Source organism: Ailuropoda melanoleuca, chromosome 2 (assembly GCF_002007445.2).
Source record: "Ailuropoda melanoleuca isolate Jingjing chromosome 2, ASM200744v2, whole genome shotgun sequence".
NCBI lineage: Eukaryota > Metazoa > Chordata > Mammalia > Carnivora > Ursidae > Ailuropoda > Ailuropoda melanoleuca.
In genome coordinates, this window is record NC_048219.1 from 36188062 (window position 1) to 36213699 (window position 25638).

Sequence of the window (25638 nt, forward strand, 5' to 3'; positions counted from 1 at the left end):
AACATGCATCATCCTGCACCAGAACGACGGTTTTGTCTTTCTTTCCTGCAAAACTAAGTTCTGTGTCTAACTTGCCCACCAGTATGTCCCCAGCCCCAAACACAATACTTGGATGACAGTAGGTACCTGAGAAATCTGTGTTCGATGAGGGTTGACAATTTTTTGGTTGTCAGTCTGTTTCTCAATAGCTCGCCATTGCCTTTGGAACAAAGCCTCTGTAGGCTCTTTATCTTATGTCCTCACTATCATCAGTCTCATCTCTTCCGAATCCACTCTTTGATCCCAGCATCTCACTCAGACTACATGGAAGTCCTACTGAACTGAGTGAAGGTCCCCAAATGCTTGCTGTCCTGTCGTTCAGCCTTGGCAATCCTGCTTTCTATCCAGGACACTCTTGCCTCTCCTCCCCTTTCCCTTCTCTCCCTTTTTTGGCAAACGTCCATTAATCTTTCAATTTTCAGTTCAGATACCTCTTCCTGTAGGAAGCCTTCCTTGGATTCCCAAGACCCGCTCTGGTACCCCTTGTTGGTACCCCTATAGCATTATGGGTTTCCTTCTTAGCATTCTGTTTTCCTAAGTAGATGGCCAAGTGGAAGCCTGAACTAGGATTATCTCTAATATGAGCCCATTGCCTGCACACAGAGGGCACTGTAGAAATGTTTGTGGAAGGAGCGTCTGGGTGGCTCAGTCGGTTAAGCATCTGACTCTTGATTTCAGCTCAGGTTGTGATCTCAGGGTTGTGACATCGAGCCCTCAGTCAGGCTGTGTGCTGGGTATGGAGCCTGCTTAAGATTCTCTCTCTCTCTCTCTCTCTGTCCCTCTGCCCCTACCCCATTAAAATTAAAAAAAAAAAAATAGAGAAATATTTGTGGAATGAACTATATTGCCTGGTCTTATTCCTTACTGTTGGCACAAGTGTCCTGTCTCCAGAAACGGTCTGTAAGCCCCATGAAGGCAGTGAGGGAAGCTAAGATATCTGTGGGCCTCTTTTGAAGCCTGAGCTTAATATCTGTCCCCAGTAAGCCTGATTTATGTGGCTTGGATGCCGTGCTGTCAGGCACGTGACAAACGTATTAATCAGTGGAGCCTTGGCTTAACGTTTGGTAAGCCTGGGTCTGGGATCATGGTAACCTTAGACACTGTTTTTCTAGAGGCGACTAAAGCCACTGCTAGTGCATCTATCTTTGAAACCATGTTTTCATTTTCTTTGGGCAAATACCCAGTAGTTGAATTACTGGATCACATAGCATTTGTTTTTAATTTTTTGAGGAATCTCCATACTGCTTTTCACAGTGGCTGAACCGATTTACATTCCTACCAACAGAGCCTGAGGGTTCCCTTTTCTCCACATCCTTGTCAACATTGTGATACTAGCCATGCTGGCTGGTGTGAGTTGGTATCTCACTGTGGCTTTGACTTGCATTTCCCTGATGATGAGTGATGTTAAGAAGGGATGGGCAAAATAGATGAAGGGGATTAAGAGGTACAAACTTACAGTGATAAATAAATCATGGAGATGGAAAGTACAGCATGTGGAATATAGTCAGTAATATTGTGATAATGTCATATGGTGACAAATGGTGGACATTGAGTAATGTATAGAATTAATATAGAATTATACCTGAAACTAATATAACATTGTATGTCAACCATACTTCAACAACAAAAAATAATAAAGTTGAGAGGCGCCTGGGTGGCTCAGATTGTTAAGTGTCTGACTCTTGGTTTCGGCTCTGGTCATAATATTGGGGTTGTGGGGTTGAGCCCAGCGTTGGGCTCCATGCTCAGCGTGGAGTCTGTTTGTCCTTCCCCCCTGCTCCTCCCTCTCTCAAATAAATAAATAAATAAATTAATTAATTAATAAATAAAATCTTTAAAGAAATAAAGTTGAAATCACTCAAATAAGTAAATGCATAAATAAAAGCCAGCACCAGGAACAGCGTCAGGCACGTGGCTGGTTTCAATAGATGTTTGTTGAATGAATACTGGAGAGGCAATGACAGGGCAGCAGGCTATGCTGGTTCAGTCTCACCATGTTCTGGACTCACACATTCCAATGCAATGGGATGATTATAGGGAGGGAGATCATGTGTTCACAGTCCAAAGTCAAGATGAAAAGAAATGTACTACAAAATCTGAGAAAGGATGGACAAAGCCTTTTGATAGTGACTTAGTGGCCTCAAACCCTAGGCAAACCAGTTTGTCTTTGCTGGTACATAAGCTGTTTTTGATAGCGGACTCAAGTGAGGTCATTAAAAGATAATGTGACCCAAATGAAAGTGGCCACCCTAACATGAGATACAAAAAAAGACTCTAAATTGACAACATAGGACACAGACCCCCTACTGCTGTATGCAGAACTACAGTAGCAAGTAAGACCCGCTGTGCAATCAAGAACCCAAAGACGACAGAAATGCAAAGAAACAACTTCGAGACAAAAGACTAAGAGGCAGCATTTTAATCTATCGACAGTCAGGCCAGGCCAGAGCCTTGCTACTCCGAGTGTGGTGTGGCCCGGAGCACCCGCACCCCCTGAGAACCGGTGAGGAATGTAGGATCTCAGACCCCCCTCAGACCTACTGCATTCTAACAAGATCTACAGGTGATTGTATGCATATCAAAGTTTGAGAAGCACTGGGCTAGAACACTTTTTTAAGGTGGGTTTTTGCTCTTAAAGTGTGCTTTGAGGTCAAAATAAACCCACTTGAAGTATTTTTAGCTCATTATTTGCTGCTCCGTTCTCTCTCTACCTCTGAGCAACATTATGTCATGTCGGTGTCCTGCTCTGGGACTTTGAGACTCCACAGAAGTTTGCTGCGCCAGTCCTTATGGGTTACAAATTGGGTTCCAAAACTTCCATCAGCTGTTCCTTGTACAACACCCCTAGGAGGTAGGTTTTATAATGATTTCCTTTCTTAGAGATGATGAAACCCGGGCCCAAGGGGATTTTGTGACTCACCCAAGGGGCACCAAGCAAATTGGCATATAAGTCAAAATGAAAACTCAAGCTTTTGAGTTTCCAGTACAAGGCTCACCAAACTTTGATGTCTTTTCTATTTATCTAAGGAGGATTTTTTTGCATAAGAGACTTTAAGAACAAATTCATAGATAACCTTGTGTGAGTTACTGAATAGAAGCCATGCACATATGGGCCCCTGGAATCACGGAAGTTTAAGAAAGAATTGTCCATCAAGGAAAGCAGTCAGCCCAGGGGGGGCCCTGCCCTGTCCAGCTCCCACACTCCTGCCACAGTCCCGGTTGGCAGGTTCTGCAACCAGGAGCCTCAGAAACCTCAGAGCCTCATGGGGGCTCAGAAATCGAAAGGAGCCAGGATTCCCATGAGGCCATGAATATGACTACAGAGGAAATGTGGCTTCTGGATGACAAGGAGGATGCTTACTCCCACTTGTTTCTTTCATAGATTCAGAATAGCTGATGTAACTAGACTCTGCCTAAATACATGTGGTGTGCTTTACTGGATTGGATTTCCTAATTAATTCCGATTTCCCTGGCATAAACTGGAGCTGCTTAGTGACTCAGAAGTGGTGAAGACTGTATATCTGGCATTGATACCCATAGGCTCTTCCTTCTTTGCCCAAATTTACGATTACTCTGTCAACCCCAGCTAAACAAAGGCCCCAGATGTGGTGTGTTCAGTTTCAGCTGTCTGTGTGGTAATTCTCCGAGGGTCCTCTAGAGAATGATTGCCAGGGCGGCTGCTTCAATCCACCTCCCCCCACCCCCCACCCAGTCCTCTCTAGACATGCATATTCAGTGGGACATATTCATGTAACTGATTACAAAACAAAAAGTGGTGCACTTTAAAATTCCATGTAAAAATATTGCTCGGCTAATGTGCTTCTGCCTGTGTGCTCGCTACACGGTGCTACAGAGCATAGAGTCACGAGGAATTCAAGGCTGAAGATGTTTGAGATTTTTAGACAACACAGATGCACCCTGCACCTTATACCCTGCTCTGCAGCCTGCGTCGTTTTGGGGCTTGGCCTAAGGCAAAAACTACAAAGCATCCTAATGAGCAGAATTATATAACAGGAATGTATGTGCATATTTGACATAGTTTCTTCTCTTGAAGGGTGGCCCTCTGGCTGTGACCCATGCCCTCTCCAAGGGCTAAGGAGTCTAGAGAAGGAGCCTTTTGTTCCCAGCTGCCAGTTCTTCCTTAGCCCCTAGGGCCCCAGGGACCTGCCCTGCTCTGCGTGGGCCCGCAGAAGCCCTGCAATTTCCACATGCGCGGGTGATTTCAGAACGATGGACAGAGCTGTTCGGCCAGCCTACAGGGAAGAAAGAAAAAGAGAAATTTTATCTTGTTTGCCTCCTGCCCCAGAGAAGGGTGAGTTGGAAGTACAGGGTAGGCATGGGGCATTGAAGTCCATTCCAAGCATCCAGAGACCCTAGGAGAGGTGGAGATTGGAATGGCATGAGGATCCTGAAAAATGGGTCACCTTCCACGGAAACAGCAGTCACTTCTGGGAAATCTGTGCCGATGGAAATAAGTGTCACATGGTTGGTTGGTTTGTTTTTCCCACGTGGTTTTTAATATATTTTTTTTAATTGGAAAACAGAGGAAAACAATAACTTCCATTTTTCCATTGCCCAGACCTTAATGAAAATTAGCATTTTGGTATGTTTCCCCCTAGTCTTTTCTCTTGTGCAAATTTGTTGTTGGTTTGTAAAAAGAGGAATGATAGTACATACCAATTTTGAACCTGATTTTATTTTTAATGTACTATGCACACTAGGAGATTTTCCCCTGTTCGTACACAGTTATCATAACATATAGTTTTTCTTATTGGCTGTGTAATAGTCCATAGCTTACTGAACTCTTTCCCTTCTATTGGAGACTTAGGTTGTTTCCAGGTCTTCACCATCATAGATTTAGCACAGGAAGCATTTCCCCATTTCTAGTTATTTCCTAAGGGCCAACTCTGAGAAGTGTGTTTACAGCATAGAAGGACACGTGTTTTTTTACCCCCGAGGCAGGACGCCATGATGCTTTTTACATTGCTGCTGCTGTGAAGGGAGCTGCCAGGCCCACTGCCTAAAGAAACTGTGTTCAGAGGGCTCTCAGCCAACAACACAGGCCATTCTCTACAAAGAGTGAGGAGGAGAGGCGCCTGGGCAGCTCAGTAGGTTAAGTGTCTGCCTTTGGCTCAGGTCACGATCTCGGGGTCCTGGGACTGAGCTCCGCGTCAGGTTCCCTCCCCCTCTGCTGTTCCCCTGCTTGTGTTCTCTTTCTCTCTCTCGCTCTGTCAAATAAATAAATAATAAAATCTTTAAAAAAAAAAGAGTGAGGGGGAAGGCTGACTCGATGCAACAGACACTGAGCTTTGTGACGGTAGCCCTGGTCTCTTCAGTCCCATTCTAGAATTCTGAAATCCCACCACTCCAAAACCACTTCTTTGGTAACTCATTTGGAGGCAAAACCCGATGTGAGGCTGTCTGTGACCCTTATATAGCCTGGGGAATATTTTTATATTCTGCTTCAGAAACGTTCATGGGTTTAATATGTTGGGAGGCACCCAAGACCCCGTTGGATTGTTCTCTGCCCTACTGTCTATAAGTGGAATTATGGAAGCAGGTGGGGGGTGTTCATGCTCAGCTTAGAGCTCTTCAGTCTTACGGGGATGGAGTCCAGCTCCCCCTGGGGCTCCGCACACTTGTAAATCACTATAATGCATGGCACAGAGCCAGACACGCCAGAAGAGAAGCAGAGTGAGCTCAGGGGAGAGGATGGTGCTGCGTGCACGCGCGCGCATTTGTGTGTGTGTGTGTGTGTGTGTGTGTGTGTGTTGGGGTTCAGGGAGCAGAGGAAGTAAGTGGTATTTCAGCAGGACCCCGAAGGATGTGCATGGGCTCCATCAAACATAAGAGTTTCTTTCCCTGAAAAGGCCTCACGACTGTCTGTACCTTCCTTTCACCACCATTTGTAAGTTGGTGTCTGTGGAGCTGTTTGATCAATTTCGGTCTCCATGAGGTCAGATGTGAGATCTGGCCTGTGGCTGCCAGCGCAGCAAGAACATCCCAGCACCTGGCCTGGTTCCTGCCCTTAGGTTGGCACCCAGTGAGCATTGTTGACAGAGAGAATGTGGGATGATAACAAAGAGGTATTCATTTCAAGTTGATGGAGACGCTGAGCAAAGGAACTCCTAAGGAGTATACTCCTAGGTTGGGCAAGTGTGGAATGAAGCAAAGACCTTAAGCAGAGGAGTCTTCTAAAAGCAGCCTGCAGAGTTTCCATCAAAGAGAGAGGCCTGGGTTTTTGTAGGCCTGTCCCCCGGTAATCTGGTTTCCATCGCTGTGCTTTGTCAACCCTGAGGCTCTTGTAAACGGGAAGATGGTGTGATTACTATGATTATGGGAAAGAGCCAGGGGCCAGCCCCAGGGGACATGTGCATCTTTGAACAGGGCCCATCTGGAGATGACAGCCTGCATCTGTAGGCTTCTCACCTGCAGACCTGGAGAGTGGGGGACCTCATTCAGCCCAGAAAGTGTGGTCAGCTGGGGAGGCCAGCTCGGGAAGGCGTATCCCTCAAATGCCCTTGCCAGAGTCCTGAGAACAGGGCGACAGTGGGCAGTTGCAGTGGGAACCCCACCTGGCCCGTCCCGATTGGGGAACACTGAAGACTGAAGAGATGGGAGGGGCTCAGCCAGCCAGCACACCTGTGTGTGGTGGTGGTGGTGGTGTGTGTGTGTGTCTGTGTGTGGTAGTGGGGTTGTCTTTCAATATGACAAGAACCTATTATGTATCAGGCAAAAATGAGCAAGGCATAGTCTCTGCCTTAGGAAGCTTTCAGTTTGATGGGTACTGTGGAGGCATTGCTGAAACAAGCCCTTCAGAGTGTGAGCCTCAGAGCCCAATTCCCACCACCTCCTCTTCCTTGTCTCTCGGGCAGCTCGCAAGAGGCTGGGTGACCGATTTCTCAAACTACCTTCCAAACCTAGAAAAAGTGCCTTGCTGGCTGTTCTGGGGCTTCCACAGTTATATCAACCTTTAAATATTGGTAGGATAAGAGAAACTGAGTGCAGGACATGAATTCTTGCTCAGTTTTCCAAGGAAATTATCAAGTCATCCAAACCTGCATCTAAGTCTCCATAGAAAGGTGCACACTGAAATGATAGGGTGACCTTGGTAAGGGCTGGAACCCACCCTTCAGGGTAAAGCACAGGGCTTGGTGCTTCGTAAGGCCTCAGTCGGCAGTTCCCTGGTCCCTCTGAAATGTCTCACCCAAGTAACCTTTGGGAAGTTGGGTGTGAATCCTGAGTCAGCCCTGACCCAAGCAGGCAGCAGGCAAGTGGACCATAAGTAGGGTCTACAACCCTCTGTGGGCCTGCTGACAGCATGTCCTGAGCACCCCTATGCTTGCTGGGCATCCCCTAGCCTTCACACCTTCTGCTATGATGGGCTTCGGCCGCCATCTGGGCAGCTGTCCAGCTCCTCCCTCCCAACATTCCAGCCCTGCCCTGGTCCTCAACCCTGGTCTGGCTCTTCCTGGTCCAGTCCTGCCTGGCCTTCAGCACTCGCCCATGCCAGGGTTCCTCAGCTGTTGATGTATCGGGCCAGATAATTTGTAGTTCTCTAGCGTCAGGGTGTTTAGTGGCATCCCCACCTCCCAGCCTCCTCCAGCACACTTAATGGCAAATAAAAATGTCTCCAGACGTTGTTGAATCACCCCCGGAAGGCAAAATCATCCCTGAATGAGAGCCATTTCTCCCTTTGGTGGCTGTTCTTGTCTGACTGGCTTCCCTAACAACAGACCTTCCTCCTCCTAGTCCCTCCAGACACTGCCTGCAGATGCCAAGGTCCCTGCTCATCCTTGCGGTGCCTGCTCCTTATTGGCTGTCTCTGCTTACCTATTCACGACAATAACTGTTACCATCAACGGAGCATCTGCTCAATGTCAGAAACGTGTTCTACGAATATTGCCATATTTAGGTACGGGCTACGACTCTCCCCACTTACAGAGGCGAAGAAGAGTGATTAGGTGGCCTGCCTGAAGTCACACAGTTACTAAACCCAGTTTCAGACTCGTGAGTGTCTAAAGCCCGTGCTTCTAGCAATTACTCGATTTGTCCAGCTTACAAGAGAGCCCTCACTGTGCTCTTCCTCCATCTGCGGAAAGCAGTCATCGACCTATCTTACCTGCAGCAGATCTGGACAGAGGTTTCCAGGAGATGCTCTCACAATCACCGCCTGAGTGTCCCAGCTAACCAGGAGCTTATAAAGCTCATGCCGCCTGCCCCAGAGGCCTGCCCTTTCAGCCTTCCCCATGGCAATAATCACTCCTAGGAGAACCCTGGGCCTGTTCCAGAAAGGGGGGGGGCTGCTTCTTTCTGTCCCAGGACAGCCCCGCAGGGAGTTCATGAACATAGATCCTTTGTCTGGCTGTATAATGTTTGGAACAGGAGGCTCTTATTTCCAGCAACCCACCACTGTTCCCACATGCATTTCCAGAGGGTCTGTGCTCTCTGTCTCAGTAATGGCTTTGGGCGGAGTTGGGGTTCATGGGCACTGAAGATGCTGGACCAGGGTGCGTGCTGCCTGGGTGTGGTGTGAGGGACCCAGCAGCTTGAATCACTGATGGAACAATCTTGTGTAGCTCAGATGTGGCCCAGTGAGGGGGTCTCTACTTTGGCAGGGAGGGGACTCTTCCCCTGACCAGGCCTTTTTTTCCCTTCAAACTGTGGATATTAAGAAAGTATAGGGAAGTGTGTTTAAAGCATTACATTATAGTGCCAACATTAGGCACTATGTTGGACACTGAAGTCAGACCTGGGCTTGCATCCTTGCTCCAAGAACCAGCAGCTTGTGACCTTAGGACAGCTAGTAAACTCTCTAGGCCTCTATTTCCTTATCAGTAAAAATGGGGATGGAAGTGTCTACATCACCAGATTATCGAGAGGATTAGTGAGCTAATGCATGCAAAGGGTCTGGCTCCCCAGAGTATTCTGAGGAGTTGGACGGAGCTGGCTTGCACCAGCTGTGTGATTGGGGGTGTTACATAACCACTCAGTGATTGTTTCCTTACAAGCACATGGGTGGCATCCACAGAGACAGCCTCATACGCCACTGTGGGGTTTTAATGACGTGGTCCACAGTCCCTGCTTAGTGCAGTGCCCTGCGCTGAGCAAGCACTGGGTACAGGCTGGCCACTATCATGAGTGTCATCACCATCAACTGACAAAGACGCTTATTTAAGAAGCATGTGTCCAGGGGCGCCTGGGTGGCTCAGTCGGTGAAGCGTCTGCCTTCAGCTCAGGTCATGATCCCAGAGTCCTGGGATCGAGCCCTATGTCAGGCTCCCTGCAGGGAGCCTATTTCTCCCTCTCCCTCTGCCCCCCTGCTTGTGCGCTCTCTCTTACTCTCTATTTCAAATAATTAATTAATTAATCTTAAAAAAAAAAAAAGAAGCATATGTCTGGCAATGTAACTTCAAGTGGGCTGGCCTGACAAAATGGGCCACCCTGTAAGGTGGATCACTGTCAGAGAGAGGACATAATTTGCACTGGTTCCTTCACCCAGCCTTTCAGGAGTCCCCATGGGCAGCCCAATGGGCAGCAGAGCTTCCTTGTCCAAGTTGCTGCTCCAAAGCCCCCAAGCAGTTATTGCTGTGACCTGAGGAGGTTGAGGGCCAAGTCCAGGCCTGGGCACGTTCCCTCAGGATGGTATGAAGGGTTAGGGCTTGGGGTTTCCCCACCCCACGTCTCCCAGCATTTACCATGGATCATCTCATTTAAATCCCACAACAGCTTTATGAGGTCACTTCGTTGCTTCCTACACGTGGTCCCTGACTTCTGCTGGCTGGCCAGGCGCTTTTCAGTCAGGGAAGTGAAACACCTACTTGTTAACTGCCTGGAAGGCTCACCTTGTCAGTCAGCATGCTGTCGCAGGTCGGGTGTGCCAGGAGCAGCCGCACCATGTCGGCGTTGCCGTGGTGGCAGGCCAGCATGAGGGCCGACGATCCCTCATGGTCCTGCAGATTGACATCTGCCTGGCAACTCAGCAGCGCCTGGACCATGTCCTCCCGGTCGTGGCTGACTCCCAGCATCAGCGCGGTCTGGCCTCCCTGCCACACAGAGCACAGGGGTGTGGTGAGATCCCTTCTCCAGCCTGGCGATACTTGGGCAAGACTTTGCCAGAAAATGACCGTTGATCTGAATCTCCTTCTGCCGCTGGGATTGGACCCATACTTCTCCACCTGGCAAACTTCTGCTTTTCCCGGACACTAGTCAAACGCCACATCCTCTCTAAAGCCCTCTACTAACCCCTCAGGCACGGGGTCGGTAACACAGAATTTACCACTTGGTATTGCAACCTGTCAATCTCTCTTTCTCTGTGAAATTTCTGATGACAGGGATGAAGTCTTTTTCATTTCATCTCTGTCTCCCCAGTGCCTGGCACTGAGTACATGCTTGTAAACATGGAATGGTAGAGTAAAGGAAAGGGTGAATGCTTCCACACCATGGCTTCTTACAGAAGCCTTGGTCTGCTCAGAACACCCCTGGTATTTCAGTTCAGTGATACCCAGAACCCTCTCTGTCTTGACAAGATCTCTGCCTGCATGGTACTGTGGTCATTTCTAATCCATAGTCATGGACAATTTTTTTTAAAGTTTTTTATTTATTTAAGTAACGTCAACACCCCACTTGGGGCTTGAACTCACGAACCCGAGATCAAGAGTTGCATTCTCTTCGGACTGAGCCAGCCAGGTACCCCACCACTGACCCTTTGTGACATCCCTGTAATTGTTAGCACATGTGGCAATGGCTCAGAGTCAAAAAGTGAGCCCAAGCCCTGGTTCTCCTATTTCCTAGTGCGTGACCCTGGCCCCGTCCCTTGTATTCCCTGAGTCTTGGTTTTTCTCTTTTCTTAAAATTAGTATATAATGATCTGTCCCTGTACCTCACAGGGCTTTTGTGGGAATCAAGTGAAATAAAGGATGTAAATATAACAATATGTGGTAGTGATTTTTCTGACTACAAATTGGGCATTATTTTTTATAGGTTTTCCTTTGTATCCACGGTCCTCTTACACAGCTTGATTATATTTTGCCCTCATCGTTCTCCTGGGTTCCAGGTAGGCCAGGCTTGTCTCTCTCACCGGACATAAGGCTTTTTTAAGGTTGTGAGAATGAGGCAACCCTTCTGTTTTCTGTCCTTTCGGATCCCCTGCGGCTCTGAGCGCTGTGTCTTACACATAAAAAGTGCTGAGGACATGTTTGCTGATGTGTTTGTTCACTGATTAAGGGCCAATCTGCAGTCACTGATGGATTGTGCTTCCCTGCCCAGAATGCTGGGGCTTAGAAAAAAGAAAGGGGGTTTGCAATCAGGAAAATCCTGGCTCTGCTGCTTATTATTTGTGTGAATCTGGACAAATTAACCTCTCAATGACTTTTCCTGATCTGGTAAAATGGGAATGCTTAACAAAGTTACCTGCCTTATGGGGTTGTTGTGAGACCGAGTGCTTAACAAGTGTTGTGCATGTGTTAGCTATTACTGTTGTTATGAGCATGGGAGGTAATGTATGACAAATGCTCAGTATGTGGGAATGTATTCTTTGGTGTCCTGGTTCTCCATTTCCCTGGAACCCAGACAGATCTGTCCAGAGAAGCCTGTTTGCGTTTTGGGTTGCTTATACTCAGCCCTGAAGTAATAGTTTCTTCCTTCCTTCCTTCCTTCCTTCCTTCCTTCCTTCCTTCCTTCCTTCCTTCCTTCCTTCCTCCCTCCCTCCCTTCCTCCCTCCCTCCCTTCCTTCCCTCCCTCCCTCCCTCTTTCACATTTTATTTATTCATTTGAGAGAGAGAGAGAGAGAGAANCTTCCTTCCTTCCTTCCTTCCTTCCTTCCTTCCTTCCTTCCTTCCTTCCTTCCTTCCTTCCTCCCTCCCTCTTTCACATTTTATTTATTCATTTGAGAGAGAGAGAGAGAGAGAGAGAGAGCATAAGCAAGACAGAGGGAGAGGGAGAAGCAGACTCCCTGCTACACTGGGACCCCGATGTGATGCCGGATCCCAGGACCCTGGGATCATGACCTGAGCCGAAGGCAGATGCCTAACCAACAGAGCCACCCAGGCGCCATGTAATGGTTCTTTACTGGACTAACCAGACCATGAGATTTCCATTGAGACCCTTCTCTCCCAGTGGTATTAAAGCCAGGTGACATATGTAGATTGTCTTCTTGTCTGCCCCTCTGCCTGACTTCCCTTGTCTTCCTTACCTCCCTCCTGGTCCAATTCAATACAGTTTAATTCAGTGATATTTACAGAGTGCTGCTATATGCCAGGCACTGTGCTGATCCTTGAGATACAAAAAGAAATAAACAGCTTAGCCTAGGAGACTCCCAGCCTCCCAACTCACCTTTATTTACCTGATCTCTGCTGCTCTCCTCTATGGAGAAGCTCTGGAGGGAGCTGGAAGGAGCAGTGGCAGCTATGAATTCCGACCCCTCCTTTAGCAACCTGAGATGAGCTTACACTCCTAGAGCATCACTTTCTCCTCCATAAAAAGAAAGGGCACTGGGGTGCCTGGGTGGCCCGGTCTGTTAAGCATCCGACTCTTGATTTCTGCTCAGGTCATGATCTCAGGGTTGTGAGATCAAGCCCTACATCAGGCTCTGCACTGGGCATGGAGCCTGCTTAAGATTCCTTCCCGCTCCCTACGCTGCACCCCACCCCCCAAAAAAAGTGGGAGCACTGATTTTGATTTTGGTTAGCATCCCTTCTTGCAAGAGGACCAATTTAGAGGGGCACCTGGGTGGCTCAGTCGGTTAAACATCTGCCTTCAGCTTAGGTCATGATCCCAGGGTCCTGGGATTGAGCCCCCCATTGGGCTCCTTGCTCTGTGGGGAGCCTACTTCTCCCTCTCCCTCTGCCTGCCACTTCCCCTGCTTTTGCTTGCTCTCTCTCTGTGTGAAATAAATAAATAAAATCTTAAAATAAAAAAAAAGAGGACCCATTAGGAAAAAAATAACATGTTTATGGGAAACATTTAAAATGAAAACAGCTTTATTAAATCCAATGGTATGGGAGCTCTAAGTGAAAATACTTTGAAAAACATAAAGTGATTTACAAATGCCTGTTTCTTGCCACCAGTAGGATTGCTATTAGATGGAGTGTGCAAAGTGACTCGGTCTGGGTGGGCTACCATCTGCAGTCACTTTGTTGGGGGTGCACAGGGGAGTTAAATATGTTGTTGGGAGGCACTTTTTTTTATGGGTTTCTTAGTTTTTTTCCACACCTTGTGAGTGAGGCATTATCTGCCTTATTGTTCTTGATGGTCTTTTTATTTATTTATTTTTTGAGTTTTTTAAAAAATTATTTAAATTCAATTAATTAACATACAGTGTATTATTAGTTTCAGAGGTAGAGGTCAGTGATTCATCAGCCTTCTCTAACACCCAGTGCTCACTACATCACGTGCCCTCCTCAGCGCCCATCACCCAGTTACCCCATCCTCCCACCCTCTCCCCTCCAGCAACCCTCAGTTTGTTTCCTATGATTAAGAGTCTCTTATGGTTTGTTTCCCTCTCTGATTTCATCTTGTTTTAGTTCCCCTCCCTTTCCCTATGCTCCTCTGTTTTGTTTCTTAAATTCCACGTATGAGTGAAATCGTGATAATTTAGACGGTCTTTTTAAAGATGCTGGTACGGTGAACAGCCTTGGAAAAGCAAGATAGTATCTTCTCCAAAACAGAGGGCAGACGTACTCACTATCCAGTATAAAAGATTCAGGTTCCCTACGCTCAGGGTTCCTCTCCGGTAATATAACCCACTCTGTGTACAGGGATCTGGCCCTCATCACACTGCCATATGGGAACTGGGAATCGGGCTCAGGGAACTGGTGTAAATACCAATGCTGTGGCTACTCTTCTTGCTGTGAATAATATACTGTCCTTTGTCTCTGGCACAGGAGTTTCATATCTTTTACCAGCATCCATGACACTGTAGTATGCTAACTTGCTAGTATTAGGGTAGAATACAATCTCAGACCCTTCACAGTTCTTGATAGTTAGGCTATATCTCTGATCACTCTAGGGCGGAAAGGAGAGTTGCATGCACTCTATTCTCCTATTGGTCAAAGATGGGTACATGGTCTTTTGAGGAGTTCTCATTGTTCCATACAGAGCCTTGTCTAACTCAAAGCCCTACTGGCTAAGGACAAGACCCCTACTCTGTGCTGTCAAGTAGAGGGGCCTGGAAGCTGAACAGGGACATGCTAACCCTCTAAACTGTTTTCTAATTCATGATTGAGGTGGATCACCTGTAGGGGCTTCCTATGCAACCAACTAGCAAATGCTTTTCAGCCTTTTCATGCCTTCTCCTGCTGGTGCTAACTGTGGGAACAATTCGTTCAATAAGTCAGATCCAGATGGACTTTGCTCAGTTGCGGACCAGGACATAGATGACAATCTCACTGACCTCCATCCTAGCCTGTCCGGATCCCAGAAGCTTTTGAGGACACCAAATGTACAGGGTTTGGACAGGTGCCATTTGGAGGGCCCAGCCTTCTTGGGCTCTACATGGGGGGCACCTGGGTGGCTCAGTCATTAAGCATCTGCCTTTGGCCCAGGGTGTGATCCCAGGGTCCTGGGATCAAGCCCCACATTGGGCTCCCTGCCCCACTGGAAGCCTGCTTCTTCCTCTCCCACTCCCCCAGCTTGTGTTCCCTCTCTCGCTGGCTGTCTCTGTCAAATAAATAAATAAAATCTTTAAAAAACAAAAACTCTACATNTCCCCCAGCTTGTGTTCCCTCTCTCGCTGGCTGTCTCTCTCTGTCAAATAAATAAATAAAATCTTTAAAAAACAAAAACTCTACACGGATCTATGTGGAATTTCTCACCCCACTGGCAGAATAAAACTGAGAGGTACCCATATTTATTAAAGAGGGGACCGTGTTCACACCTCCTACCTGAGTAGCTTGGATGTTCACATTTCCTTCTCTTAAGAGTTTCCAGACGACAGCCATGTCTTCCTCGGTCTCCGCGGAAGCCAAGGGGGTGATCATCACGGCAGTATAGCCAGCTCTGTTCTGATGGTCCACATTGCAGACACCTGCAAGAGGAGCAGGGGCCACTGGAATAGCTCCCAAGGGGGCAGATGTGAGTTTCTGCTTTAGCCTGATCAACATCTGCCAATTGCCTGCTGGCTAAAAGGCCCCTTTTAGAACAATCTTTTCCCAGTGGTGGAGTCAGTGTTTACATTTGTAGCAGCCTTCAAAAGTGGTTAGTTTTCTTTACAACTTTTCTGAGGCTACCCAGCAAGAAAGGTCCATGGTAGAGTCGGAGATGGCCGAGGGGTACAATTATTATGATTATTTCCTAAAGCAGTGTTCTGGACACTGAAGGTCAGTGAAGCTTCATAAATTGCCCAAGTGAAGGTGAAATGAGACCAGGACGCGGGTCTGTCTGGCTCTAGAGCCCATCACTCACCCGGCCACACATCACCCACAGCTGTGCATTTTAGGTTTTACTCTGTGTAACTCTTAAGCTGATGGCTGCATTTTCAGGTCTTTCCCAAAGACCTAGTGATATGTTAGGCAGTGTACCAGGGGGCCTGTAAAATGCCACAGGATAAACATAGGAAATCTTCCAGGAATAGCCATCTCATTTGAAAAATGGAGGGGGGAAAAAAGCTTCCATGCATTTTTATATTAATATACATTTCACAGTGGAATGAAAAATAGCATATTTTTAAGATGAAGTATTAGTTGAGAACTCGGAAGAAATGTCTGCTTTGTAACCCTGGAGATAGGCATTCATATCCCTCTCAACCAAAGGCGACATAGGAGGTCATCAGCCTGTTATCTGTTGTATAAACGATCCCACCCCATAAGGGCAGTACTGTGTGGCAAACAAAATCTTCCCCATACTGTTGCTTATCTGAAAAACCTATGTATCTCTTGGACAATAAAAAAAAACTATCTCAGTAGGTCAAGTCATTTAGCCTTTCTTAGCATTTCCTCTCTGAAATGGGGATGATAATAGAACCTATGGGGTTACTGTGAAGTTTAATGAGTTAATATATTGAAAGCACTTAGAGCTATACCTAGCACATAGCAAACACTCAGTAAGCATTAACTGTTTCACTATTATTGTCCAGAATAGTATTCTTGTTTTTGTAGCCTTGCTACTTGCTCAGGAAGACTTAGGTATTCATTGTAACAAGTCTGATTTATGAAAAAATGCCTGGGCTACTTATAAGTTCTGTTCTTGGATAAAAAGCAATATTGGTTTGACTTCCCTCCATCCCACCTCAAACAATTTTTCAGAGATGTGCCATTGTGATACCAGATGCCAGCGGATAAAAAAAAAAAATCGTCTGACCACTGTCATGACCAGCTGGGCTATGAAAGCTGAATATAACCCCATGCATTGCACACAGCTCTGCCCTGATAAAGATGGCAGTATCTGCATTGCCTTGTTATTGACTTTTTTATTTTTACCTCATGACTATTTTATGTTTGCTCTTAAGAGGTGTAAACAATCCTCAGGTTACAGTTCTCTTTACTCTCTTCAGAAACACGACTTAGGACTCAGTAGAGTAAGACTGACTCCTCCCCAGGGGCTCAGGAAAGAGGCTGAGGACCCAGGGCTTTCACAGCAGGTGCTTCTGAGCAGCCACTAGGGAGTGAGCCAGGCCTCCCTAGAGGCTCTTGACTGAGCGTGTTCCAGGTCCACAAGCTTTCTCCTCTGCAGTGGTGTTCTGGCAAAATAAAGGATCGAGCACAAAGGACTAAGGTGGCGGAGGTGCACGCATTGGCTCTCTACTCAGTCATGATGAGTCACTTCTGTGTAGCCCCTTACAGTTTGTAACGTGCTTTCTGGATGGCTCACAGCTACGTGCCTAGGTTTCAGAGTGTGACCGATACGCCCTCCTCAGCGGGCCTTCTACAGTGAAGGAAAGTAATGGTACCTTCAGCTCATTCTCCAGCTCCCCTTCATACTTTATGCATATGGCTATTTAGCTGTATCAGTGTGGTAAACAGAAAGCTTCGAGATCACTTTAGGGTTGAGGAGACCCGAATGGGTTCTCAGTCGACAGCAGCAGAAAGGTCTAACAACCAAAGCTTAGGTTGTCTGTTCTCTGGCCTGGCCCGGCCCACCTGGAGAACTACAGCTAGGCTGCAAGTCCCAGCTACTTCAAGATGAAGCTCTACATTTCCAATCTTTGGATTCTTCATGCACAGAACACAGAGGTGTGCTCCATTTAATTATGTGCCTTTCTCAATTGAGCTGCCCCTTTTATGGTATCCATGAATCCGTAAAGAACTGAAATCTAGTACAATTAGCTCAACATTAGAGTGGTACCTTTATCTTCCTTGATGATGTGGAAAGCAGAAAGAATTTTAGGCTGTCATTAAGTACATCACCTTTCCATTCAGGTAAAAAGCCCTCAAGGCTGCTTAACAGAATTTTGGAGAACTGGAATGATGAGAAGGAGCTGGGCCTGAGAAGGGCTTCAGGGAAAAGGGTTCAGATAGAAGGAGAATGCAGCAGCCCTACGGAGGGAATGAGCTTGGTGAGTTGGAGGCCATGTGACTGGAGTGGATGGAAGGAGGATGCATGGTGATGACTGAGGTAGCGAATGTGGCAGGAGCCAGGCCATCCGGGATTTCTGAAAGCCAGGCTGAGGAAGCTGCCTTTCATTCTTAGAGCAATGGAAAGCCATGGGAGGCATTTAAGCTAGGATGGACAAGATCCAAGTTGGGGGAAAGCTGTTGGATCTGGAATTCAGACTCCTGATGCCCATTTAAACTCCTCCTCCGGCCTCCTAAGTAAGGGTTACAGATCTAGCGTGTGCTCCAATTCCTGGATGCCAGGAATGGAAGAACAAACCAATGGTATCAGCTTTAAACCCCAGCAACACACGAGTCATTGTGCGCTCTCAGAATCAACACCAAAGTCTACTGACTTTTCTGAGTGTCACTTTCATCATCTATAAAACAGGGATAATCATCCCTATTAATAGGAGTTATGAGGATTAAATGAGATCTCCTACACCAAGTGTTTAGCAGAAGGCCTAATCCATGGAGATCATTTGGGGTTTTATATCTCTTATGGGTACCCACCTAGATATCCCTCATACAGCCTTCCTAAACTCATAGATGCCATTGGGCCTGGACACGCCTTCAGTCAGCCCCATCAACCGCCTGTTCACACAGTCACTCCTAGGCTGCATGACATTGTCCCACACAGCAACACGAGGATAATGATATCCCCATCACAAGAGTGTTGTGAAGCATAAGTGTCATAATAAAGGCATGCTGGTCTAGTCCAGTTCCTAGAATACAGGAGGAACTCAGGACAGTGAAGAATCTCCATGCTGGAAGGAAGTAGGTACCAAAATTGCCCTTCAAGGAGGGACCCAGACTGAGCAGACACAACCATTTCAGACCTGTCTCCAGCAGCAGCTTCACGACAGGGAAGTTGGAGTGGGACACGCTGTAGTGAAGGGCCGTGTTCCCGTTGCCATCAGCCAAGTTCACCAGCAGCTTCAGGAAGTGTGGGGACTGGACCCCACGGAGGTAGGCAGCCACCACAGCAGGGCTAGACGACTTCCGGCTGGAGACGCGAAACCACTCTTGACGGATGGTGTTCAAGGTCTGCCTCTGAAATACCAACAGATTCCAGTTCCAGGAGGTCACCTGGCCTGGGGTGCTCGAGCTGGGCTGTTAGTTTCCACTGGGAGAAGTCAGCGTTGGCTGCGTCCACCCCTGTCCTCTCAGCTCCCTCTACCTTCATGTGATCTACTCCTGGAGGGATCAGAGCTGGGGCCGGGGGTGGGTTTGAACCTGTGTGATCAGCTCCACCATCTGTGGTAGAAAGAGGTCTGGGAGAGCAAACACTAACCAGTGGCAAAGCACTTTTCTAGGTGACAGTTTGAATCTACTGGGAGTTTAGATCACACCCCTGTATTCACGCATTACTAAGGCCCAGACTTTCACACACATAGAGCTAGCCTATATTGACCTTAGCCCGGACCCTACCATACTTTTGTGCATTTTTAATTGGCATAGCTAGCAAGTCACAACATTTTACTAATGGGGAAGACACACGCTGAAAGCTAAGATGAACAACATGCACAATTTATGCTAGAAATAAAACCCAAACAGCTGTGCTTGAATTATTTTTGGCTTTTAAGCTTTGCTAGAACCTTCAGAGAAAATGGTTTAACAACCCATGGCAGGACCTTACTATCTGCAGTATGTAGCTCCTTTGGAACCAGGAATGAGGAGAGTTCAAGAGCGAATGACATCAACTCTGTGTGTTACATGACCTACCTATTTAAAATAGAACATGTTTAAGTTCTCTCTCTGAAGGGGAGGACCATGGGGATGTGATTTCACACTTATTCTGGAAAGGAACTGGGCTTGGAGTCACTGAGCCCATGTGGCCAGGCTTAAGTCCCAGCTCAGCTGTATGACCTGGGAAGTCATATAGCCTTTTTGAACCTTACTTGTCCCATCTACAAAATGGGGATGAAACAGGGCTGGGTCCCTAACCTCCCATGGCTCTATAGAGTTAGGTTCTTGTACAACCTGCGATGTCTCTAAGGTGGGGTGGGGGTAGGAGGTACTTTGATCCTAATATGAGTGTGGTGTCAGGTTTGCGCATCCTCTATCATTTTTCTTTTCTTTTTAATTGTAATTTTATTTTTAAGTAAACTTTATGTTCAACTTGGGGCTCAAACTCATGACCCTGAGATTGAGTCATATGCTCTACCAGCTGAGCCAGTGAGACAACCCTCCCCTATCACTTTTCTAGGCAGAAACAGTGGAATCTTTTGTGGCTGAAACACTTTTTATATATCAGAATATCTCCCTTTCCTGTGGAATATTCAGGAGAATCTAGAGAAAGATGCTAATATTAAGGAACATACAGCTTAGTTCTATAATTCATTTAAGATTAAGCAACAGGAGTTTCGATCAACATTCACATCACATACTGGTTTTTTAACAACGTGGAAACGGTTGTTTGTGAAATCAGCTAAGATAAAATAATCAAAAGGATTGGGCTGAATCAATCATTTTTTACACCTAAGGCCCTTCTGCAAAGAACAAAATGAGCTTTAAAAATGCTTACATGCTGTTACATGTTGGGGCCTGCCAGTTGGCTCTCCTGACTTGGGAACATGTGTTTGTGCCAGGATCTCTTGAATAAAAGTAAAACCTAATGGCTACATGTTTAATTCCCTGTGGGCCATGAAGGTGTTAAGGAGCAAGCAGAGATATTTTTTTTGTTTTTGGTCTCTGAACCCATAGGTTTGCATCAAGAAACACAGTCAAGATTACAGAATTAAATACCAGGGCTTGGGGGTAAAGAAGATATGCTGCCCACCCCCACGTTCATTTTATTAACGAGGAAACAAGCTCTGAGCGTTGAAATGACTTGCTCAAGATCTCACCAACAGCAGTCCCGGGACTAGAACCCTCGGTTCCCATTGCACATGGTCTTCACTCTGCCCATAGTTTTCTCCAGTTGTGAGGCGATTTTGAGCCCAAGCCATACAAGGTTTGCTTTGGTTTTGAAGCCACACATAGTTTTATAAAGCTGGACTTTCAGGTGTAATGCCTGATACCACTCTGTTGTGCCTCCAAGCACCAGGCTGCTCCCTGCTGCATATGCCTCTGGGCCCAGTCCCCCAGCAGAACCCATCACCCTGGCAGCAGAGTTTGGGCAAATGAAGGCACCCAGAGGTAAGGGATTCCGTGCACACCCACACCGCTGCCTCAGGCAAGAGACCAAAGTCACCCACTTGGAACTAACAGCTTAAACAGCAGGGACATCCTTCCATGACAATGAAAAATCACAGTACCAAGAGTTGGTCCGTGGTGGCCCCAGTTTCTGGCAGATGTTGGCTCAATGCCCAGCATGCATTGAGGAATTCTTCTGAGGGTTTATATCTAAAGAAAAAAAAAGATACATGTATATCAGTCTTCGTGTTACTGTAAAAGAAAGTAATCCCCTAACATGACTTTCACTTCTCAGCAGCTGAAACTTGCACACCGGGCCACGTCCCAGGCAAGGGGCATTCTGTTGAATACAGCCTCCTGACAGTGAGGCTTGGCCTCTGAACTCTGTTGAAGAGTGAGTCAAGCACATTGCCCTTTTTATCCTGCTGTTCTCAGGAGGTGGGACAGATCACCAAAGCATCCTGGGGGCCACGGGACTAACTGCAATTCCTGACACACTGAGAAAAGGGAGGGCTGTCTTCCTGATTTTGGATAATACATTTTCTGCCTAAGTGACTTGAAAAACCCAAAGAACCCAATCCCTATCAGCAGTTTTTTTCAGGTTATTCTTTCATGAAGGATACCATCAGTGCTAATAGAGTCAATAAAATGAAACTCAGTTAAGCTGGGGTGCTCTCAGTGCTGAGCGCTTTTCCTGTGTTAGTGTAAGAGCAGACAGACCATCCCGGGGTGGGACTTAATGGGACTGGTCACCAGGAAGCTCTGCCCTCAGTGTGTCTTTACAGTGCTGCCATGTTGGAGGAGCCCTGTGGACCTGCTTACCAGTCAGCCCCCATTCACTGCTTGTCAGTCCCTCAGCCGAGGGGGGTGATGGTGGTAATGCAACTTACTATCCTTATTTCTACTATTTCTTTTTCTTTTTTTAAAGTAGCCTCCACACCCAGCATGGAGCCCAATGTGGCGCTTGAACTCATGACCCTGAGATCAAGACCTGAGCTGAGGTCAAGAGTCAGATGCTTAACCGACTGAGCCACCCAGGCACCCCTCTACTATTTCTTGAGAGCCTGCTCTGTGGCAGGCACTGTGCTAGGCATTTTACATACTTTTTCTCATCCAGTCCCCAGATCAAACCTATCAGGTGGCTGTTACCCACATACTACAGCTGAGGAATCTGAGGCAAATACAGTTGAGGCGCCTTGTGTAAAGGGACACAGTGGCAGAAATGGGATTTGAACCCAAGCGTGTCCAGCCTCAAAGACAGTGCTTCTTTTCATCATGTGACATGACCTCACATCTCTGTAAAATATGGGGTTATGTCAACAGGGCCAACGGGAGAGGTGGAAAAGCACGTGGGTGAGAATCAGACAAGACCTGGGTCACAAGCCCCGCTCGGCTGTGTCCCTTAACTTCTCTAAGCCTCTTTTCCACATCTGTAAAGTGGGGATTATAATAATTTCTACTTTGCAGGATAAGTAAAAGGATTATAGTACATGTAAAGTCTTTCCCATTTCCAGGGGTGGGACGATGTTAGCTTTACATGGAGAGCTCTGTCTGTGACAGATATCCCACAAAGGCCAGAGTGACATCTGTGCCTGGCATAGATTAGAAACTCAGTAAATACAGGTAAATGATAGAAAGATGAAGAACAAATGAACAAACAGAATACAATAAAAGGATGAAGTGCCCTTGCCCTTTCCCCGAGGATCGGATACCCCCATCTATACCCATCTGACTCACCTCTCAGCCTTGGGATGGGGGAGTTCTTCCCCAGGCTCACTTTCCTGGCCTGTGGTGCTAGTGCCCTCCGGGATGCCCTGCCCAGCCTTGCAGGCAGGGTGGGCCTCCTTGCCCCGCCTCTGTTCTGGGCCATCACATTTCTTCTCAGCCTCGCTGTCTGACAAGTCTTCCGGGGAGCTGTCCTCACCGCTGGTCTCTTCACTTGAGGTGGTCTCGTAGCTGGAGAAGGAGACAAAGGTCACTCATTCTATGTTTCCTGCCTGGTGCCCAGGTCAACACAAATAAGAACCAGGTGGGCTTTAGATAATAATACCCAGCTTGCTACCCACATCCTCCGTTCTCTGTATCTGCAGGCCTGGGCGAGGGGACTCCCGGGAGCCTTATGTCAGAGAAAGATGTGGTTGAGAGCTGTGGCTCTGACCCCGGAGGCCATTCGGGGAGAAAAGGTAATTAAGCTCTTTGCAGTGAACACACAAATAGCCCATGCCCTAACTGGCGACGCCTTTGGATGATCCAGTCAGGCCGTCCAAGATTCTCACAAAAGCATTAGCTTCTGGAGTCCTAACGTGTTGTCTACAGAGGGGCCCAGATGTAGGCACACATCCCCCGCTCCCACCCTGAATTCTTGGAGCTGACTGACAGATCGTCACGTCTCTGGGTGATTGTGAAGCTTCCCTTCAGCCCCCCTGTTCTAGCCTAGTTTATACTTGACACGGGAGGACCCATCTGTGTGTCCTCCCAGCAGTGTTCCCTAGGAGACACGAGCAGTCAGGTGCCCGAGCCCAGCATCTGTGTTTCCTGGCTGTGGCCTGTTTCAGCTACTGCTTGCAACAGCAAAAGTGAGGGCATGGCCCCCTTGTCTCAGGGCCCACCCCCCCCAGCAGTGATCCTTATGTTCAGCTATATGCGACTCCATTGAGGTGGCAGACCACAGACCATGGAGGGAGGTCCCGGCAGATTTATGGATCCTTCTGCTGATGGTCAACAGGAGACCCCTGATAGAGGATCCTGCAGCTAAGGTGAAGATTTCAGGCTCCGGGGCCATTGAACACTGCCACAGAGACCAGGGGAGACCAGTGGCCACAGCTTCCACTGAACCCCCGGAGGCCCTTTCTCTGGATGCTGGCCACTAGGTAAGGCCCCCATGCTCACTGGATTTGCAAAGCCAGCCTGCTTCTTGGAAGGCTCACATTCTGGCTTGTTTAAACTACAGATATTTCTTCCTCTGTTGTGCTTGGAACAACCTTTTGCTTTTGTGATAAGGAGGAGGGGGGACATATTATGTTTACCAAGCAGTTCTTGTCTTATAGTTGCTTCCATAAAAACTTCACCTGGAAGTCCATTCATTCATTCAACAGAAATTTATTGAGCACCTACTGTGTGCCACACACTGTTCTAAATGCTATACCAAAGTCCCTGTCCTCATTGAGCTTATATTCTAGTAGAGAAAAACAGAAAACGAACATGTAATTAGATAATTAGATAGTGATAAGAACAATGAATAAAATAATAAAGGACCATGGAATAGAGTAATGGGAGGAGGGGCTACATTAATTAGAGCAGAAGTTTTTCACCTTGGCTGCACATTATACTCACTCCAGGGTGTGTAAATTCCCAATATCTGCACTTCACCCCAGACTAATTAAGCCAGAGTTTTCAGGGAGGGGACCCAGGCATTGGTATTTTTAAGGCTCCCCCAGGGTTTCCAAGGTGCGGCCAAGGTTGAGAACCATTGCACTAAAGTGACAGATCCTGAAGAAAATCTGGGACAGGAGCACTCTAAGAGCGGTGAGGAGACAGACGGGACAGATAGCAAATGCAAGGGCCCAAGATAGGCCCCACTTGGCACATTTTAGGGTAGACAGGCGGGAGTTGATGGTACACAATGGGGCCAGTAATAGCTACAAGATGGAGTTCCAGGTTTGGGCACAGGGCGGGCACTGCTGGGGGCAGTTAAGTAGCGGAGAGATAGGACCTGCTTCTCCCAGGTTCACAGCGTCTGACGTTAGTGGGAATGGGAAGAGTGTCTCTCCTGTGACATCCTGTCACTATTTCTGATGTTTTTCCTCACAGAGCCTGCAACACTGGCATGGCCCTTTTTTAAATCTGGTGTCTCCCTTCTGGTCCCACCCAAACTATCATGGGTTCCGACCTCCTGAACCCACCACTGGCTGGGTCAGGTGCCCCTCCTTTGGGCCCACGCTCCCTTCTTTACTAGAATTCATCTCAGCATATCGGTGTTTTAGCTTTATTTCTTATCTCTGTCCTGTCCAAAGTGTGAGCTTAAAGGCAGGGACTATGATTTATTTGACTTTTTTTTTTAAAAGATTTTATTTATTTATTTGACAGAGACAGAGACAGCCAGAGAGAGAGGGAACACAAGCAGGGGGAGTGGGAGAGGAAGAAGCAGGCTCATAGCAGAGGAGCCTGATGTGGGGCTCGATCCCGTAACGCCGGGATCACGCTCTGAGCCAAAGGCAGACGCTTAACCGCTGTGCCATCCAGGCGCCCCATTTGACTTTTTAAATCCCTGACACCTAATACTTTTGTCAGCATTTAATAAATGTTTGTTGACTGACTTAGAAAACATTCTAAATCCAATGATTTACTCTCTAGACTATATAAGGTTTGGTTCATGTTCTGAGTCAATAGACGTTGTTTTTCTTCATCCTAAAAAATGCTGGTTTGGTTTGCAGTAAGTTAGTAAAAGGAAGAAAAAAATTAAATGGATGAAATTTGAAGTTCAACAAATTAAGAGTATGTTCTGCTTTCAGTGTTGTGGTTCAGATTAAATTATCTTCTGTAAAGGGCCCATGCTCTCCCCAAACTCCCAGAAGCCACCTGGAATCCTGGCCCCAGGGACACCAAAGCCAAGACATTAAAAGCACAGGATCCAGCCGACCACCACAGCTGGCAAGGAGCCAAACTCATGCAAACCGAAGATGGAGTTTTAAAGGGCCGTTAATTCCCTTGAAGAAAAATGAAAACCAGATGCTTCCCCCTAGGAAAACAGAGTACTAAGGACAACAGCAGGATAGGTAGTGTGGAGGGGGGCAGTCTGGATTTCACGAGCGATGCTTACCCACCGTTAACCCCAACAAACTGAAGGTTCTTTTTGGTCCCATTACCTCCTGCACGGAAGCCATAGTCTTTCTTTTTCATTATGGATTTAAGGCTGGTCGACGGGGAGATCTCT

At 47.2% G+C, this 25638-nt stretch overlaps 1 protein-coding gene across 6 annotated transcripts in view; it reads right to left on the reverse strand.

Moving 5' to 3' along the window:
* Window positions 1-2411: 2411 nt before the first annotated feature.
* KANK4 (KN motif and ankyrin repeat domains 4) overlaps window positions 2412-25638 on the reverse strand; it is a 73510-nt gene continuing 50283 nt past the window's right edge. For all 6 annotated transcript variants that reach the window (XM_034653590.1, XM_034653585.1, XM_034653587.1 and 3 more), the window contains 7 exons: window positions 25525-25636; window positions 22443-22661; window positions 20828-20915; window positions 18407-18620; window positions 14922-15064; window positions 9885-10085; window positions 2412-4292 (listed from right to left, as the gene is read on the reverse strand). In XM_034653590.1, the coding sequence (XP_034509481.1) occupies window positions 4188-4292; window positions 9885-10085; window positions 14922-15064; window positions 18407-18620; window positions 20828-20915; window positions 22443-22661; window positions 25525-25636 (1082 nt within the window). In that variant the 3' untranslated portion in view covers window positions 2412-4187. The remainder of the gene's footprint in view (window positions 4293-9884; window positions 10086-14921; window positions 15065-18406; window positions 18621-20827; window positions 20916-22442; window positions 22662-25524; window positions 25637-25638) is intronic.